The sequence below is a fragment of the Gymnoscopelus braueri genome (genome assembly GCF_963280865.1).
Source record: "Gymnoscopelus braueri genome assembly, chromosome: 1".
NCBI lineage: Eukaryota > Metazoa > Chordata > Actinopteri > Myctophiformes > Myctophidae > Gymnoscopelus > Gymnoscopelus braueri.
The window spans coordinates 60402975-60423251 of record NC_137603.1 but is presented as its reverse complement, the minus strand read 5'-3'; the positions used below and the strand labels follow the sequence as shown (position 1 = coordinate 60423251).

Below are 20277 nucleotides of genomic sequence, written 5' to 3'. Positions count from 1 at the left end.
ATCTCGGCTCCTGAGTACTTTTTTTTTTTCAATGAAAAACTCTGGCACTGGCTAAAAAAATATGAAAATACCTCTGGCAGTTAATGGGTTAAGACCTGGAACGCATCTGTGTCATTTTTTCATTTCAGCTAAAAACATTATTTTACACTTTGGCTATTCAAAAATAGCAGATATACAAGCTCATAGCGCGGCACTCGGTGCCTGCTATTTTTGAAAAATAGTGAAAATGTGCGCAAATCTTTGTTTTAAAAGCGAACATTTGTAACTCAAATCTTTGCTTCTGGGGGGTCCCTGGAACAAAATATTTTGAGATGGGGGTCCGCGGCCAAATACATCTAATTTTGGGGGTCCTTAATGGGTTAAACTGGTCTTTATGTTTTAATTGTGTTGTTTTACGGTTTAACTGTACATTTCTTTACAGCACTTTTGTCAACGGTTCTTGTTTTTAAATGTAAAATAATGACTCATACTTGAACCTCTCTCTTTTCGTGCGTCTCTCTCTCTCTCTCTCTCTGAAGGCGTAAGACCAACTCTGCCCCCCTGTTGAACAACCTGGATGATGACGATGATGAAGATGACATTAGTACCGATGGAGAGACCTATTTCAGTTCATCCTCCGGGTACAAGCGCTCCTCCAGTCAGGACAACATGCTAACCACCTTCACCCTGTAAACCAGGGGTCTTCTAGGACCCCCTAGCTGAGAGACAGATGAAGCAGGGACCCCCCCCACTACATATTGCATACAATTATGTTGCCGATTTTTCATAGATTTTAACCACTTAAACCCCCAATATTTAGTAAACTTGACCTTTCACTCTGTACTTTTTTCTCTTGGACACGCCTCTTTGCCAAAAATAGCAGATCTACAAGCTCACAACGCCTCGCACTGCGAGGCGTTGTGAGCTTGTAGATCTGCTATTTTTGGCTAAAGTTCTCCTCAGAATAGGGATGCTAGGGTTCAAGTGGTTAATGTAAAAAAAAAAATTTGGCGGCCCTCCTGTAGTAACTCTGAGGACCCCCTAGGGGTCCCGTACCCCCTGTTGAAGACCGCTGCTGTATGCAAACACACAACTGTGAATAAAACCCACTGGTTCTCAAAGTGGAGTCTGGGTACTTCCAGGGTCCACTCTGGATCTACACGCTCACAGTGAGCGTGTAGATCGGTTATTTTCGAATAATCTTGACATATCTTCTCATGGGGGGTCCCTGGCACAAAATATTTTCAGATGGGGGGTCCGCACCCCAAATACATATCAATTTGGAGGTCCTTGACATGAAAATGTTTGAGAGCCACTGAATTAAACATATAAATATGCATATGTACATATCTGTTGGACCAAATAACAAAGTCTGCCTTCTGAGAGTACCATTATTCCATTACACTAAAACAGCCATGGCGATTGACTGCAGAAACAGTTTGTAGCCATGGCTAGAAATATTACTTGTGTTAAACTTCAAACTTAAATTGTTTTGTGTGCGTAAAGACGCCCTGGGTGTTGTCATTTTTGTTCGAAACATCCTCAACTTGGTTTTAGCAGATTCCAAGATTGTTTGAAGACACTGAAGGGTGTCTTCAATCTAGCAGTCTTTGTTTTATCCAAGGTAATTGATGAAGTACCCGTGCTTGCCTGTGATTAATCTAGCATTAGTAAACTTAAAAGCACAGCCTTTAATGCACTGTAAATAGCATAACCAGTACTACCTTTTTGAAACATTATGACATTGTTAACCCCTACTTTTTATGCCTATCAAATATGTTGAAGTCACACACAGTATCATATATGCTAGAAGCTATAATTTGAATATTCATTTTCGTTTGACGTGTTCAAATAAAAAGGTGCAGAGTGCCAGGACTGAAACAGGTTCAGCCACAATATCTTTTATTTATTCTAAGGTTGATTATGTCGAAGGCTGGCTAAGTGAAGGGCAATCGGTTTTTAGGGAACTTTGAAGGAGGGATTTTGTAAATTTTTATATCATGTTTTGACTAGTAATTCCTATACAACGAACACTTGGGGGGACGGTAATAGACATTACAGTATTCCTGCATAAACTGGAATCGGCTTTGTATGTTTCATGCGATCGCAGTACTGCAGCACTCAAAATGTACTTTCCTAAATCTTTTATATTTCCTATATCTAGCAGGTAATCTTAAACCTTGTACAAAACCAGCACATAGTGAAGTGTAATCTCTAAAGAATATCTTCTTACTGGAAACAGGTTACAATTTTAGAAGCTAGCTATATTATTTACACTATATTTTTCAATGAACGTGACAGTGTTAATATTGAACATACTGGAAGCCTTTTTTGTTGTTGTTGTCGTTGACCTCATATATGTGTATTTGAAATGTGCCTCTATGAGCATGAGGCCACACATTAACCACTTAAACCCCAGCATGAAAATAGCAGATCGACAAGCTCACGACGCGACGCGTCGTGAGGTTGTCGATCGGCTATTTTCAGCGAAAGCTTTCCCCACAATAACAGAAAACTGAGAATACACTAGTATAGATCCCTGAGGGACTCCATTCAATCCATATGGGGGTTTAAGTGGTTAAAGCCTGATTTATACTTGGTTGTGTGAGACACGGTGTTCAACCAAGTATAGAAACCAGGCTTTACCTGTGCTGAGCATCAGTGTGCTTTCTCTCTATAGTCAGTGGTTCCCAACCTTCTCACTGCATCAGGGGCCCACTTGAAAATCTTGAAAGCGTTCGCGTCCGGGCCCACCCATCTAACCACTTGTTGGGTGGGCCGCGTGCATTCTCTATTTTAATGATCAAGGAAAATTTTGATTTTGATCCGTCTTGGATCAATGGAAGTAACATAGTATACTTTTAAGTTCCTATTTATCGGTTTTAAGGTTTTAAAGAAAAGAAATGCCATGATATTTTTTATATTAATGTTATATCATTATAATCTTAATGTTTTGCCAATTATCTGGAGGCCCTCTTGCCGTAACCTCACGGCTCACAGGTTGGGGACCACTGCTCTTTAAGTTCCTATGTGAAGAATTCTGTCCTCCGTCACATCAAGTTTAAATGAATGATGGAACTTCCGCAGATGAAATGTTCTGACAATCGACCCTTTTTTGCTACACTGTGATAATTTTGCACTCTCTTTGTGGGCTTATTGTTGAATGCATTCAAGTCTGTTTGCCTGTGAAGGGGAGAGAGTGGATTTGAGAAGAAATCCTCCCACTACCTCTCTGTCTATCTCTATACTGTACATTTTTATGTTGCTGACACTTAAATTCCTGCTGAGACTACAATAAAGTTACCCTTAGTTAATCTCATATGCTTATCATCTTCATAAATCATTTTTTTGTGTCTGTTCTAGAGCTGATTGATTGATTAGTTGTCAAATATTGTCATTTATTGCCAACAATTTTGATAACCGATTAACCACTTGTATTGTTATTGTGGGCAAAGGTTTTCAAACATGTTCAAAAGTAGCAGATCTACATAGCTCACAACGCGTCACATCGCAACACGTTATGAGCTTATAGATCGTTATTTTCACCACGCGACACCATCATGCATTGATTATGGGGCTTAGGTGGTTGATCAGTTTGTGTAATTTAAAGGGGAGAAAGGTCAAAATTCTCTTGCACATTCTTAATTGTGAATATTTTTCTGGTTTCTTAACTCCTCAGTAAACTTATGGATAAACATTTGAGGACATCATCTTAGGGCTTTTGGGAAACACTGATATTTTTTTCACCAATTTCCTAACATTTTCTAGACCAAACAACGTATCAAGAAATGAATCGGCAGACATTAATTAGAAGATAATCTGTCTTTGATGAGTACCGTACAGTATTTATTACCAGAATTTTATTTTATTTATTTTACCAGGAACTCCCATTGAGATCAAAAGAGTCTTTTCATGTCTGGCGGGTGGAGACCTCATATGTCCAAAACTGTTACTTTTCAGGATTCAAATTCAAAAGTAGCAGATCTACAAGCTCAAAACGTTCAACGACGCTTTTGTGTGACACTGACTGTAGTATGATCAAGCAGGGCATTACAATATGGAGATAAGCGGTTTCTGCCCGACAGCAATGTTTAACAAGAGAGACCTGGCCAAGACAGCAGCCAGATTAAGGAAGTAGGCCAATCAGCATGCAGTCCATTTTGATTTAAGATGAAAGTTTGACCTGCGTGGTGTCTGCTGTCTTCCTGGGCTGACCTCACTCATCCTGCTGAAATCAGTGTTTGGTTAAAGCAGCTGTGTCAACAGTCGCTCTTCATCTTCAAATGTTGAGCTCAGTATGACACTGTTTTATTATGGCGTGGCTCTGCAGGAGGCTATAGGTGTGTGTGTGTGTGTGTGTGTGTGTGTGTGTGTGTGTGTGTGTGTGTGTGTGTGTGTGTGTGTGTGTGTGTGTGTGTGTGTGTGTGTGTGTGCGAGAATCACTGGGTTGATCATCAGCGCTTAACTTTGTGTGCTCATTTCCAGTAGGCCACAGAAATACCGCCACTATTTTATTTCCCACATCATTTATGTTTTATACTTTTTGAAATATATATAACTTAGATTTTATAGTGGAAGTCAACGGGCCTCCGATCAGGCTTAAACCTTGCCCAAATTTTGAGTCAGTCTAGGACTGATGTCACAGACTGGCCTATATAGGTAGGAACAACATTTCTGGTGTTTGTGTGTAGAGGCTATTTTAGGGCTCTGTGGACAAAATCAAATCACAATATAGTTTGATCAAATTACTCAATATCAATATTTGTGACGATAATATTGTATTGTGATGAAAATATCAATTTTATGCAATATGGCTTAAGTGATTAATACCAGGAATAGGCAGCACTTATGGTTTTATGTCACGATATTTCAACATCCAAAATCCCATATAGATCTAGTGTTATGATATAATATTGATACATTTCCCAGGCCTATGTAGTGTGTATGTTTTTATAATGTGTATTGGGGGTGGAGGGGGACGTCACATGGATGCTTCCAATCCACGCAGTCAGACATTCTTTTATAGGGGGGATTTTACAGTTGACTGCAGCAGAAAACGGGGGAGAGAAAGGAACCTCTCAAGGAGGAGGGCTAGCTGCATGGGTCTATTGTTGTTCCGAGGTCACGACCTGCGGTTTGTTTGTCATTGTGCCCAGAACAAACAGATCAACCTGCTAAATGTTGAAGGCATTATCTGTCTCCTGCTCTGTCAAGCCAAGCAGTAAAGCTAATAGGGGCCGCGGGGCTCATGTTGTGCATGACTGTATGAGGGCTTTGCAAGGTGACCATTCCTGGAATTCCTCCCATGTGCTTTAATGGTGACTTCATGCAGAGTAACTTGTGGGAGAAACAGTCGGTGCAGTAAAGTCCCGAGCAGTGGTGGGAAAAGTACTCCATTTGTTTTACTTAAGTAAAAGTATCAGTACTGCAATATAGAAATACTCTGTTACAAGCGAAAGTCCAGAATTCAAAATGTACTTGAGTAAAAGTGCAAAAGTATTGGCCTCAACATATACTTAAAAGTGAAAGCAAAAGTGCATGAAATGTCCCATTTCACAAGTTTTCAAGTGTATAAAATGTATACAAATCTTTTGAAAATAGCAGTTGTGAGCTTGTAGATTGGCTATTTTCAAATTACCAAAGTTTATATATATAGGTCTGAAGTGGTTTTGTAATAATAATCAAAATCTACAAAGTAACTAGTAACTCAAGTTTTCAAATAATTGTAGTGGAGTAAAAGTAGCCTACAATATTTACCTCTGAGATGTAGTTGAGTAGAAGTAGGCCTACTGAAATTTGGAAATACTCCAGTAAAGTAAAAAATACCTCAAAATTGTACAGTACAGTAAATGTACTTCGTTACCTTACACCACTGTCCCTGAGTGTTAATTTCACTCTGAGAGTATACAAAATGTAACCATTTGTAATGTACCATTGTAAATGTAACATTTTGTATAATGACAGACAGGAGGAATATGTAGATGTTTGGCCAACTATTGTACTAGAAGCTTCAAATGCTACTCTTATTATAAATAATGAGAACTAAGAAATAACTGGTGAATGTTCTCAGTGACTAGTATGTATGTACGTCTAATGGGAAAATACATAACTTGATATATTTTCAACCTTCATGATGGAAGCTAAATTGGAATATTTTTCTCAAAAGAATTCCACGGTACTATGCTGCCCTCTAGCGGTAGAGACACCAATGGCATTGGCAGTGGGTTGGTTTCTGTTTATTGTAAATATTGTTTTGGCTTCCATGTGTAACGTCTACCAGTGGTGTAAAGTAACTAAGTACATTTACTCAAGTACTGTACTTAAGTACATTTTGAGATATTTTTACATTACTTGAGTATTTCCAATTTTCTATACTTTTACTTCTACTCTAGGACTGTTTTTAATTCATGTTTATTGTTGGAGTCTGTATCTGTATGTATCTATGGACCTTGAGTCTGCAATAAAGCATTCATTCATTCATTCATACTCCACTACATCTCAGAGACAAATATTGTACTTTTACTCCACTTGAATTATTTGGAAACTTTAGTTACTAGTTACTTTGTAGATTTTGATTATTATTACAAAACATACATTAACCACTTCAGCCCTATATACATTTCGGCCATTTGAAAAAAGCCGATCTACAAATATTTATACATTTAAAAACTTGTGAAATGGGACCTTCTGCATAATGAGTTATTTCTACGTTTGGTACTTGAAGTACATTTTGATACTTTTGTACTTTTGCTCAAGTCAATTTTGAATTCCAGACTTTTACTTGTAATAGAGTACATTATTGATACTTTTACTTAAGTAAAAAAAATTTAGTACTTTTTCCACCACTGATGTCTACACAAAAGCCAAGAATGAATAGACAAATTATCTGTTTACTAACATTGAGAATGGACGCACAGGTGATTGTTTCGTGCAATCAATTCTCAACCTCTTGTGTGTTGGCTAGTGAGGCAGGTCATAGCGAGACCTGACAGAATGGGTTTCATTTGGAGCCAGTATGACGTTTGGAGCCAGTGTGACGTCGTCTGTTATTAAGGGGTCTATGTAATATAAGAAGATAAGAGGTGAATCTCATTTGATCCTACTCTGAAATATTCTGTGTGAGCTCAAATCTATAATAACAAGGACTTTGTACTCCTTGAGTGTTTGTAGCTACTTGTGCACATACATGGTGAATGGAAAAAGCTGACACTGATGATATGATGGAAATTACTGCTTTTTTTTTTTATATTAGTAGGGGGCACTAAATGAAAAATCGTTACGCGGCGGATAAAAGCATGAAATTTGATACAGATGTCCCTTGGGTCATCCTAAAACATCCTAGAAGGGGTGCCCAAAAAAATCTTAAATAGGAAGTGAGTTATGGACAAAATCCAAAATGGCCACCTAAACTGTTGACCGTTGACTCAAAAGACACCAAAAGAATCTCCAAAAAGCATAAAATTTGGCACACATGTCCCTTGGGTCATCCTAAGACATCCTAGAAGGGGTGCCCAAAAAAATCTGAAACAGGAAGTGAGTTATTGACCAAATTGAAAATGGCCGCCTAGTGTTGTCGATTGACTCAAAAGACAACTAAAGAATCTCCAAAAAGCATAACATTTGGCACACATGTCCCTTGGGTCATCCTAAGACATCCTAGAAGGGGTGCCCAAAAAAGTCTTCAACAGGAAGTGAGTTATTGACAAAATTTAAAATGGCCGCCTACAGTGTTGGCGATTGGCTCAAAAAGCCTATAGAATCTCTAAAAAGCATACAATTTGGCACATATGTCCCTTGGGTCATCCTAACACATCCTTGAAGGGGTGCTAAAAATAATCTGAAACAGGAAGTGAGTTATTGACTAAATTGAAAATGGCCGCCTACAGTGTGAAAGATGATGCAAGATACCTAAAGAATCTCATAAAAGCATGAAATGTGGTACAAATGTCCCTTGGGTGATCTGAACGCATCCTACAAGGGGTGCCCAAAGAGGTTTTAAACAGGAAGTGGCCACCTAAAGCAGTTGACACAAAAGAAAACATAAAGGGACGTCATAAAAGTGTATCATTTGGTACGTACATTGAGTGCTTCTTAATATATCCTAGAAGGGGTTATTTATTTGTTTGTTTGCTTGTTTATTAAACTTTTTAGGAAGGGACCATGTTGAAGAAATTCTAAATGGCTGTTTAAACAGTTGACCACGGCAGTCTGCATATTATGCAGACTCAATACGACAGGTTATGCAGTGCATAACCTGCCGTATTTTGTAGTCTACCTTCTGTTTTCATTTCTACATCATCTTATTTATTTTACTTTCTGCATTATTCTTTTTATTTTACTCTTTGAATCTTCTTTATTTATCTAACTCTCTGCATATTTATTTATTTTACTCTGCATCTTATCTTACTCTGCATATTCTTATTTTACTCTTTGCATCTTATTTATTTTGCACTCTACATCTTCTTGCTGGTTTTACACTCTATCTTCTCATGTATTTTCTTCTTGATCATTACTGTTTTTTTGTGATTAGTGTTTAGTAACTACATGTATTCATGTGTGCCATTTCGCAATTACCAGCACATTGGCATAATGCTCTGCAAGGTAACCCAGCATCCCGGCATCTACACTTTCTCGAACAGAAGGGCTCAGCTTTGCAGCCACACTTGAGTTCTCTACAAACTTTGGCAGCCTCTGGCAAGAGTGTCCATAAAGGTGTCCACGAATCAGCGACTTTAATCCATCCATATTTGTCAGGAGATGGTAGAGATTGCATAGCTTTCAGGCTTCTGGACCAAATGCCAGATTGGCAAACTGCTCGATTTGAATGTTGTAGCAGTGCAGCCCATGGGGAGGAGTGTTTTCCATTGAGAGACTATTAAAACTTTTTTTGGCACCCCTTAAGATGCATTCAGATCACCCAAGGGACATTTGTACCAAATTTCATGCTTTTATGAGATTATTTTTTATGAGTGTCTTTTGCATCATCTGTCAACACTCTACACGGCCATTTTCAATTTAGTCAATAACTCACTTCCTGTTTCAGATCATTTCAGGCACCCCTTCTAGGATGTCTTAGGATGACCCAAGGGACATGTATGCCAAATTGTATGCTTTTATGAGATTCTTTAGTTGTCTGTTGAGTCAATCGATAACACTGTAGGCAGTCATTTTAAAATGTGTCAATAACTCACTTCCTGTTTAAGATTTTTTTGGGCACCCCTTCTAGGATGTCTTAGGATGACCAAAGGGACATGTGTGCCAAATTGTATGCTTTTATGAGATTCTTTAGTTGTCTTTTGAGTCAATCGACAACACTAGGCGGCCATTTTCAATTTCGTCAATAACTCACTTCCTGTTTCAGATTCCTTTGGGCACCCCTTCTAGGATGTCTTAGGGTGACCCAAGGGACATATGTGCCAAATGTTATGCTTTTTGGAGATTCTTTTGGTGTCTTTTGAGTCAACGGTCAACAGTTTAGGTGGCCATTTTGAATTTTGTCCATAACTCACTTCCTGTTTAAGATTTTTTTGGACACCCCTTCTAGGATGTTTTAGGATGACCCAAGGGACATCTGTATCAAATGTCATGCTTTTATCCGCCGCGTAACGATTTGGCCATTTTTTGTTGTTAGTGCCCCCTAGCCTACTATATATATTTGTTTGCCTGTGAGTATAGGCTACAGCAGCTATATTGGGAAGAAATTGGGCCCCCTCCTTACTTCCCTCACAGGTGTTACCAATGATACTAATGAAGGCTCTGTTCCATTTAGTGAGCACAGTGGTTCTCAAACTTTTTAATTTCAAGGACCCCATAACTCTGAGAGTGTACCAATGGAACCAAATGGACATCCATTTGGTTCCATTTGTACACTCTCAGAGTTACACACCCATAATGGGCCATTTATAACCCCCTAAAGAACACTTTAGAGACACTTTTTTTTGAGACCCACTGGTGTAGCTGAGTGTTTCCAGTGAGCCAACATAATGCACAATATCAGCACCCTGACTCTGTTTGACCAGAATGGAACAGAGCCTTCATTAGTATCATTGTTAAGGCCTGTGAAGGAAGTAAGGAAGAGGCCCAATTTCAGAGCCCATTAATTGTAAGTAGTAGGAGTGACCTGGCAGCTGGCTTTCATCACTCTCCCCTCTTACTGTCCAGACGTCAATAGACCGAATGGAAGAGAGGACTGTCCCTCATCCAAGAAAGTCCATATAGTGCAGCAGTTAAGCTCATTATATGGAAGGTATTGTGCATTTTAAGAAAGAAGCATGAAACTTTCAGCATATCATCTACATACCCCAAGGTTTGATTTCAGACGTGGAAGCACTTTCAGATTGACCTCTGGTGACCTTGAGTGGTCATTGACCTCAGAATTGCATTGTTGGCACTTTCTGCCCCATTTTTCTCCATTATAATAATATATGCTTGATAAAATGTCAGTTTTGTTCTAATAAATGAAAAATGAAACCTAATAGTCACTCTACAGAAATGGTGATTATTACTATTATGATAGTTCTGTTATGACATGTTATAACATTAAAAACATCTAGGAGAGAGAGCGCAGCAGTAAAATAAAGAAAAACAAGAAAGAAAGTGCTAATGCATTCAAAGTGCAATATAGGTACAATGCTATTCAAAGGTGCTATTCATCTCATGTTGGTTTTGGTTTTGGGGGCAGTATATGGTGAGCGTTCAAGGTTCTGATGGTTTGGGGAAGAAACTGTTGGACAGCATGCTGGTGCTTGTCCCGATGCTTTTTTTTTTTACTTAAATTTTTATCCCACGATTTTGTAACCCTTATTTTTCACCCGGTGCCAATTTTCTAAGTGATCCTGGGCATTATACTCCCCTCACCAGCCCGATGCTCTTAAACCTCCTATCAGATGGCAGTAGTTCAAGGATATGGTGGGAGATAATATGGTACCATTTCTGTCAGAAACCTGTCTACGACGACCAGTGACATCGATGGGGAATCCAAGCTAATATAAACTGCAGGCTTTAAATTCCTGGAAAGTTTGCATGCTATAATAGAAGCCATTGTTCTCGCATTAATAAAGAAATAAATGAAAAAAATGAAAGGCAACTGTCCACAGCCCTCCTCTGAGACACAGAATGAGTAGATAAAAATGGTACCATAATGAGCATGAGTGAGTACACTTGGAACCATAATCTAACACTCAATGGTCTTTTTCACTCTCTTCATCTTCTCTCTCCTTATTCCCTTCAGCCTCCTCATCTTCGTTGTCTTCATCTTAGACCATGGCAAAATTCAGACCTCTGCTTCAGTAAGGTTATTGCTGCTCAAGTGGTCAGACATGAGGTCGTTAGGGATTAAGGGTCTTGCTTATGTACACCCGACATATTGTCAGGGCTGGGAATCGAACCTGGTACCTTCTGTTTCCCAGGTGGCCTCTCTACAGCTATGGCCCCCCTTCTTCTTAATGGGTTGTAGTGGACCTCTCCTCCTTCACACTTACATAGTCAATCTTACAGAATGGTATCTGCAGTTTATTTCGCTGCATGCCTTCAATGCTCTACAGCTGCAGCTGGAGCCATTGCCTGGGAGTAAACAATGGGCATGACAGCCCCTCCTTTAGCAACCTCCCACCCAGATGTAGTGATATCTCTTTCCTCTGCAGGTGGCTCGATCCGATCTGCAGCCTTCCACAACATGACCTGCAGATGAACATGCAGTATACTGTGTGCAGAATCATATTTGTCTGTCAATACAATGCGAAGAAGAACTCTGCACCGGTATCTTTTAGGTCACTGTGCGTGGCATCAAGTTCCCCAAGCACTGTATTGAGACTAGTCATGGTACTTTCTAGGAGTACTTTAAGCACATACCTTGCCCTTCTCACAGGGTAGGAGACAGTATCACATCCTAACAGGTTCTTGGAGGAGGACAACCACAAGCATCCGATAAGCACAGTGTATTTTGTCTAGGATTTACCATTGAGAATGAAGGCGATGCCACCGCAAGCAATGCTTTTATCCCAGAAATGTTCATCAATGTTCCACTGCAACCAGGGAATGACATCAGAGTGCCAGTGGGCATCATGCGGGGATCGATGATGGTAAATGGACTGCATTTAAATAGCACCTTACTAGTCTTCCTGACTCTTCAAAGCACTTTACAATGTACTTCACATTCACCCATACATTCACACACCAATGGTAGAGGAAACACAAATACAATACCCCTACCTGCTCATTGGGAGCAGGTAGGGGTTCAGTGTCTTGCTCAAAGACAGGAGGAGCCAGGGATGGAACCTGGAATCTTTGGATTCCAAGACGGCCGCTCTACCTCATGAGCCACTGCCACCCCGCATGATGACAGACTTATATCGCACTTCCAGTCACTCAAATGGATTATACATGTCATGACGCTTGAGGTCCAGTGTGGGGTTCATACTTAATGGCAAAGCTTTTCAGTGATTTCTCAAGGTGTGAAAGGGTTGTGAGCACAGGATCCAGGTGAGAAGGTGGAGAATCAATACATGGACATGGATCCAGATAAATTGCTTTTTTTTTTGGCAAGATTAATTTCTGGACATTCAAAAATAGACTTAGTCTCTAAGAGCACCTTTCTAAATTGACTACCAGCTAAAACAAGACTTTTTCCTGGTCTTGGGCCTAATTATTACATACTTTATGCAAATTGTGCAAATGAGGAAAGGTTGCATGACTTCACCATGATAATAGATGAATTTCTGCACATCGCAAACATGGGCTTTGACTCTTAAGTCACCTTTCTAAGTTAACTGGACGCAAAATGTTAGCCGCAAAATGTTAGCTATTTCCAGGTAATTTGCTCATTAAGCGATACATTTGCTGATTATGCTTATTACTCAAATTGCCCAATATGCAACTTTTAGGAATCAAGCTTAAACTCATCTGCTAAGCCTATATATGACATTTTAATCATAAAGGTTTACAGGAAACAACATTTCTGGTTTTAACATGGGTTTGACAGCCCAAAATGTGTACAGCCTCTGACAAGTCTCAGAGGTCAATTGAGAAATGCTTCCACGTCTGAAAACAGACTTCATGACATGTAGAAACACTGTAGGAAGTTTCATGCTTCTTTCATAAAAAGCACAATACCTTCCATATATGAGCTTATCTTCTCACTAGAACCTTGAACGCTCACCATATACTGCCCCCAAAACCAAAACCAACATGAGATGAATAGCACCTTTGAATAGCATTGTACCTATATTGCACTTTGAATGCATTAGCACTTTCTTTCTTGTTTTTCTTTATTTTACTGCTGCTCTCTCTCTCCTAGATGTTTTTAATGTTATAACAATGTCATAACAGAACTATCATAATAGTAATAATCACCATTTCTGTTGAGTGACTATTAGGTTTCATTTTTCATTTATTTGAACAAAACTGACATTTTAACAAGCATATATTATTATAATGGAGAAAAATGGGGCAGAAAGTGCCAAAAATGCAATTCTGAGGTCAATGACCACTCAAGGTCACCAGAGGTCAATCTGAAAGTGCTTCCACGTCTGAAATCAAATCTTGGGGTATGTAGATGATATGCTGAAAGTTTCATGCTTCTTTCCTAAAATGCACAATTGGTTTGCTTAACTGCTGCACTAATACCTGTCTTGTCTCAAAAGGCTTTGTTGTTGTGAGTGAATATAAAATATAGTCTACTGTAGATGGAAAGTGGGGTCCACACGCATAGGGTGGATTTTTTTAAATCCTTGAAGTGTGCATTTTGAGATTCTGCCAGGTAACAGGCTGATTTAATGTCCCATGGGGTTCATTTTAACCCTTTTATTGCACATATCCTGAACCCAAACCAGAACATGTATTTTTTTAAAAAAAGAGCACAACCTTTGAAGGAAACAACCTACAGAGACAAATTATTTCCCCCCCGTACAATTTGGACCCAAGGAATTCAATAAAGTGGTTGTTATTCAGATTCAAGTACATCTTGAGTCTATGTAATTCTGTTTTTACTAAATACCTAAGGTGGATTTTTCTTACCAACTGCATTTTCAGATTTTTGTTGAAGTGTTTATAATAAGATTCTGCCAGGTACCAGGCTGACAAATGTCCCATGGGGTTCATTTCTAACCGTACAATATCCTTTCAATCTTACACATATCCTACCCAAACCCTGAAATGGAAAAAAATTGCAAATAGCAAATCAAAATGTTCCGTACAATGTGGACTCAAGGATTTCAGTCAAATTTGTATTATTAAGATTCAAGCATATCTTGACTCTATTTCAAAATAGCAAAAAAATGTTTGTTTTCTTGTATACTATTTTCTCATAATCCTTGGAGTGTGTATTTAAAGATTCTGCCTGGTATCAGGCTGAAATAAGGTGTGTGTGTGTGTGTGTGTGTGTGTGTGTGTGTGTGTGTGTGTGTGTGTGTGTGTGCGTGTGCGTGTGCGTGTGCGTGCGTGTGTGTGTGCGCGCGCTCTTAATCCAAAGCGATTTACAGTAATCAAGGTAAACAAGAGTTATACACATCAAAAGCAAATAAATAGTAATCTAGGAAACCAAGAACATATAATCAGTATAATATCAAAAAATCTATAATTTGTACATTGAAACTAAACACACTATAGGATGCCAGGTCTGCATCTGTCTACATAACATGCTATCTAAAAGTCTAATTATGACTAATTATTGTAGCCTTTGCATAAGCCTGCAAGGTTGTCAAGGCTCAGGCAATTGCTGCGCTTGTTCAACAACTCTTATGAACGTGTAGTGTGGTGAAGTAAGTAAGTATGTACATTGTATTTGTATGGCACTTCTCACAGAGAGAACTCACAAAGTGCTTTACATACAACAGAAATAAAGACAAATTACGAAGCATTCAAATGACTAAAAACAACAAAAACACAAACATCAAAAGACAAAACATCTAAAACATTCCACAAAAGGTCAAAAACAAAAAAGGTATGGAATGCCCTTCCACAGGTCTTGAAAGCTGCAGCCTCAGTGCACATTTTTAAGAACCACTTAAAAACATTACTGTTTAAGCATTTTGTGGAATGTCTTTGATTTTTGTTTTTGATGTTAGTGTTGTTGTTGTTTTTAGTCATTTGAATGCTTCGTGCTGTGTCTTTATGTATGTCGTTGTATGTAAAGCACTTTGTGAGTTCTCTCTGTGAGAAGTGCCATAGAAATGAAATATACTGTACATACCTACTTACGTCACCAAACTACACGTTCATAAGAGTTGTTGAACATGTTTCACCAGGCAGGTCATGTAATTTGTTAATAAGGTAATGGTAATCAAACGTGAAACTACACTGGCTTTGAAGACATTAGAGACTATGGATGATGATGGTGCTCCTGTTCCCCAAATAAGGAAAGTTTTAATCCTGCTCTTAAACTTATAGGGTGTTTGCCTCCTGGACCAAACCTCCAAGATGCTTTCACAGGAAGCCGATAGTTGAAAGTTCTCTCTTGGAAATTGTAGGAACTACTTGGAACGCAGGTACGCACTCATGTACGTACGTGGTCTCTCTCTCTCTCTCTCTCTCTCTCTCTCTCTCTCACTCTCACTCTCACTCTCACACTCACTCACTCACTCACTCACTCACTCACTCACTCACTCACTCACTCACACACACACACACACACACACACACACACACACACACACACACACACACACACACACACACACACACACACACACACACACACACACACACACACACACACACACACACACACACACACACACCAAGTCCAAAATGTATGGAAAATTTGTTCATTTGTATGTTGTATACTTCCAAAGATTTGGGGTTCGGATTTGGGTACGATATGTGTACGATACATAGGGTTAGAAATGAATCCCATGGGACATTATTTCAGTCTGATACCTGGCAGGATCTTAAAATACACACTTCAAGGATTAAGAAAATGCAGTTGGTGAGAAAAAGTATTTGGTGAAAGCAGAAATGTATAGCCTATATGTGTCATATGAAGATATTCGGCTCTGTTTCTTTTGTGCCATTTTTGGTAATAGATGTGGACATGAATTCAGCCTGTTACCTGGCAGAATCTTAAAATACACACTTCAATGATTAAGAATAACCAGGTGACGGAAAAAAAATCCACAGGTCAGGATACCAATTTTATCCAATCAGGAGAGAGATCTCATACACTACAGGATACAGGATAAACAGGTGAAACAATGAGAAGACAAAATGTGAACTGGAACACTGTCAAATTGAAGCTGATGAAAGGGTGCTCTCTCCTGATTGGCTGAAATTGGCAGCCCACCTGCAAGTGTATCTAAATAGATGGGGAGACCCTTGTTACCAGGACAGGAATTTTAGGGAGGCCACAAGGGCCCCTAAAATGACGAAATTCCAGGCCTGCTTGTTACTGAACAATGCTCTATTGCAATGGTTACTATCAGAATATAGAGCTTTAACTTTTTAACAAAAACACTTTTTTGTTTTAACAAAAAAATACAACTTAAGACCTGAGGCGATTCTTTAAAAAAAATCTAAATTCTAACAGTTTTGGGGAAAAAAAATAAAATAAATGTTTTCAAGATTTTTCAAAAATAGCAGATATACTGTACAAGCTCATATCGCGGCACTTGGTGCCGCGATATGAGCTTGTATATCTGCTATTTTTGAATAGCCAAAGAAATCTAAAGTGACACAGATGCATTCCAGGTCTTAATGGGTTAACTGTAGCCTGGTAAACCCTCCCTCCGGAAATCTCATTTCCATTTGATTCCAGGAGTGAGTCTGGCATGAAGAGAAATAAAATACAAATGAGATTTCTGGAGGGAGGGTTTACCAGGCTAGGTTAACTGGCCTGCAGATGTCTAATTATTATTTATTTTAATTTTAAGATCTAATATGGCTGTGTTATACTGTGGTATGCTATGTTAAGAACCTTAAACTTAAGTACTCTCCCATTGCTAATAATTTTCCAAATAGATTTTTGCACCCATGCACATATATCAGGTTTATGGTTGTTTTAGGCTCCTAACAAGGAGAATGCCTCAGGTATACCAAAGCCATAAAGAAAATAATCCATGCATGAAAACACCAACCTATGTAGTACGTTGTAGTCAGGACCTGTATGTGTGCTGTTATTGTACAGTATACTAGTACATAGAGATAACATCACCTTTGTTATCTTAACAAAACTACTATAATAGAATAGCAACATTCCAAAACTGCTACAATGAGTAGTTGTGTACAGAATGGTTGTCAATGACAACCAAATACATCCATCCTAACTACTTCTAACGTATCGTTGCCATCAGGCAGAAACCTTGTATCTCCATATTTCAACTATTTTTTTTTGTAAATTAATACTTCACCATGCAACGGGTGTCACACAAAAGTAGTGAAAATAGCCGATCTGCAAGCTCTATGCTTGAAGATCGCATATTTTCACTATTTTAAAATGTTTCTTAACCCATTAAGACCTGAGGCTTACAAAGGATTCAAATGCCTTCTAAATCAGTAGTTCTCAAACGTTTTCGTGCCAAGGACCCCAAAAATGATATGTATTTGGCCACAGACCCCCATCTGAAAAGGTTTTGTGCCAGGGACCCCCAAAAAAGAAGATTTATGTAAAAAAAATATATATATATATTCAAAATGTTTCAAACACACACACACACACACACACACACAAAAAACGGTTTTGTACATACAAGGTTTTCCACCGGAAAACAACAATATTTCATCATCTCTTCATCTGACACGTTTAGAGAAGTCAAACAACCAGTTTGCTGTGGTGCATCATTCCAACAGTGTGACTCAGTTTGTCACGGACACACACAATACTGACACTGTTTATAGTTTATGTCACAGAGACTATCTGTGTGTCCATCAGTTGATCTCTGTGGTGCTCTTCCGTCAAAAACAAAGTTTCAACTTGATTTAAATGCTGATGTGATGATGCCAGACTTACAGCATGCATTGTTGTTGGTTGCAACATTAGTAGAGAGTGAGACCAGTGTTGGGAAAGTTACTCTGACTGGAAGTGTAATAAGTTACTCCTTCCTTATTACGTCTTTAACGAGAAATAATATTGCATTACTTGGTAGAGATGTACCGATACCATTTTCTCCTTCCCGATAGCGATACCCATAACTTGCATATCTGTAACTCTGAGAGTGCACAAATGGAACCAAATGGACCCTTGCAAGGCTGTAACTCTGAGAGTTATGGGGGTCCTTGAAATATAAAAGTTTGAGAACCACTGATCAAGGAATACATAAATACATCCATTAATAATAGTTCAAAGTGCAGCTCCAAGTTAGTCAAATAATAATGTAAATTGTACAGTAACAATATAAAACAGTAGCACAACATCAATTCAAAATATTACTGTAAATGAAATCTCATCATGTGATAAATGACATGGTATCGGATCGGCATAGACTGGCATACTCATCAATACCGATACCAGCATTTTAGGCAGTTTCGGCAGCTTTTCCGATACTGGTATCGGTATCGTAACAACTCTATTACTTGGTATCAAAAGTAATAAGTTACGTTACATTACTCATTATATTCTTATACTACTTTATTTGCTCTGTAAAGCGACTTTGAGTATCTAGAAAAGCGCTATATAAATCGTATGTATTATTATTATTATTATTTATTGAAACCATAATTATCCTCACAGTTGTCACCATCAGCCAAACTGCACACATTGCAACTTCTCAAACCTGATGGGATACAGGATGTACAAAACTATAAAAAAATTATTCAGGATTCAAATAAAAAAATAGTCAAAGATTTCTACAAGCTTGTAGATCTGCTATTTGTGATGTTGTGTGATATGATCAAGTAGGGCGTTAATTTATGGTATAGTTCACATATAGTTAGAATATGGAGATAAGAGGTTTCTGCCCGACAGCAACGATATACAGCGGTGAACCATACAGTTATAGTTATCATTATAGTGTCAGTGTGAACGGCCCTTTACACAGCAGAATCCAGAGTAAAAAGAAAGCCCTGTGAGTGTAAAACCAGATGGGTACAGTACAGTACAGTGTGTCAGGATGTTGCTGTGTACTGTAGGAAGCACAGTGTCCTCCCACAGAGGTCCCACGGTGTCAGCTAGAAGAGCCAGCATGCTCCATGGAAGAATACACAAACCTGCCCCATACTGTACATGCAGACACACCCTAAACACGGCGGTTCCCTAAACCTGTGGGTTAGGGCCCACTGGTGGGCCGGTGAGAGTATTGCAAGTGGGCCCCCAAATAATTGGCACGACACCATCTGATAATATGACATTAATTTAAATGAAAAAAAAAGAGACATTGTTTCTTAAAAACCTTGAAAATGTTGTTTTCATTGTGATACCGATAAGTAGGAACCGACACGAACTTGGAGTAAAGGCCTACTACGTTGGATCTATCCAAACTGAAACAGAATTGATCGATTGAACATTAAAATTGACATTTAAACAAGGCTGTCGTGTTAAAGGTAGAGTAAGTGATATTTGTATGTTAAAATATATAAAATATAAAATATATATTCTGATAGTACTCATTGCTATAGAAGAGTTTCTCAGTTAGTAACAGGAGTCTCCATGTCTCTCCAGCTCTTTATTAAACAGAAAATACATTTCCAGGTCAGGATACCAACTTTATCCAATCAGGATACAGAACTGACACAGGATACAGATTAAACAAGTGAAATTGGAAGTGATGACAGAAAAAAAATAACTGGAACACTATGAAATTGAAGCTGATAAATGGGTACTCTCTCCTGATTGGCTGAAATGTGGCAACCCACCTGACAAAATGTATTTTCTGTTTATTAAAGAGCTGGAGAGACAAGGAGACTCCTGTTACTGAACAAACACTCAATGATTACTATCACAATATTGTGCTTTAACCTTTTAACAGAACACTTTAGTGGTCAGATGTATGGGCCCTCTTTTCAAGATTTTCAAGTGGGCCGTTATATATGAGGTTGGTAACTGCTGCCCTGATACACCACTATCACACTTTCACTTCAAATATTAATTTGACATGAGGTGTCCGTAGTCTTGGTCAGATGTCTTTGTTAGCTTTTCTTTGTGTTTAAATAATATTTATGTTTTCTATTTATGACCACATGCATGTCCCTATTCTGGTCATGTCGTTGTAGATCGGCTATTTCCACAATAAAGGCATCTGGTGTAGAGGGAAAAAAGGAGTGGACCAAGTATGGACCTAAGGAGGGCTCTAGACAACTAAGCAGGGTTTGTGTGGTTAATCTCACCTACAAAAAACATGTTATGTTTCTGTGTTTTGTCTTTTAATGTGTTTT

General features: G+C 38.6%; 2 protein-coding genes across 2 annotated transcripts in view; one reads left to right on the top strand and one right to left on the bottom strand.

The window, feature by feature from the left end:
- Positions 1 to 3297, top strand: part of cgnl1 (cingulin-like 1) — a 78319-nt gene extending 75022 nt beyond the window's left edge. The window contains exon 19 of the mRNA XM_080436619.1: positions 519 to 3297. Coding sequence (XP_080292745.1) covers positions 519 to 672 — 154 coding nt within the window. The 3' untranslated portion in view covers positions 673 to 3297. The remainder of the gene's footprint in view (positions 1 to 518) is intronic.
- LOC308091208 (disintegrin and metalloproteinase domain-containing protein 10-like) overlaps positions 1 to 20277 on the bottom strand; it is a 486352-nt gene that overhangs the window by 96465 nt on the left and 369610 nt on the right. The gene's annotated exons all lie outside the window — the stretch shown is intronic.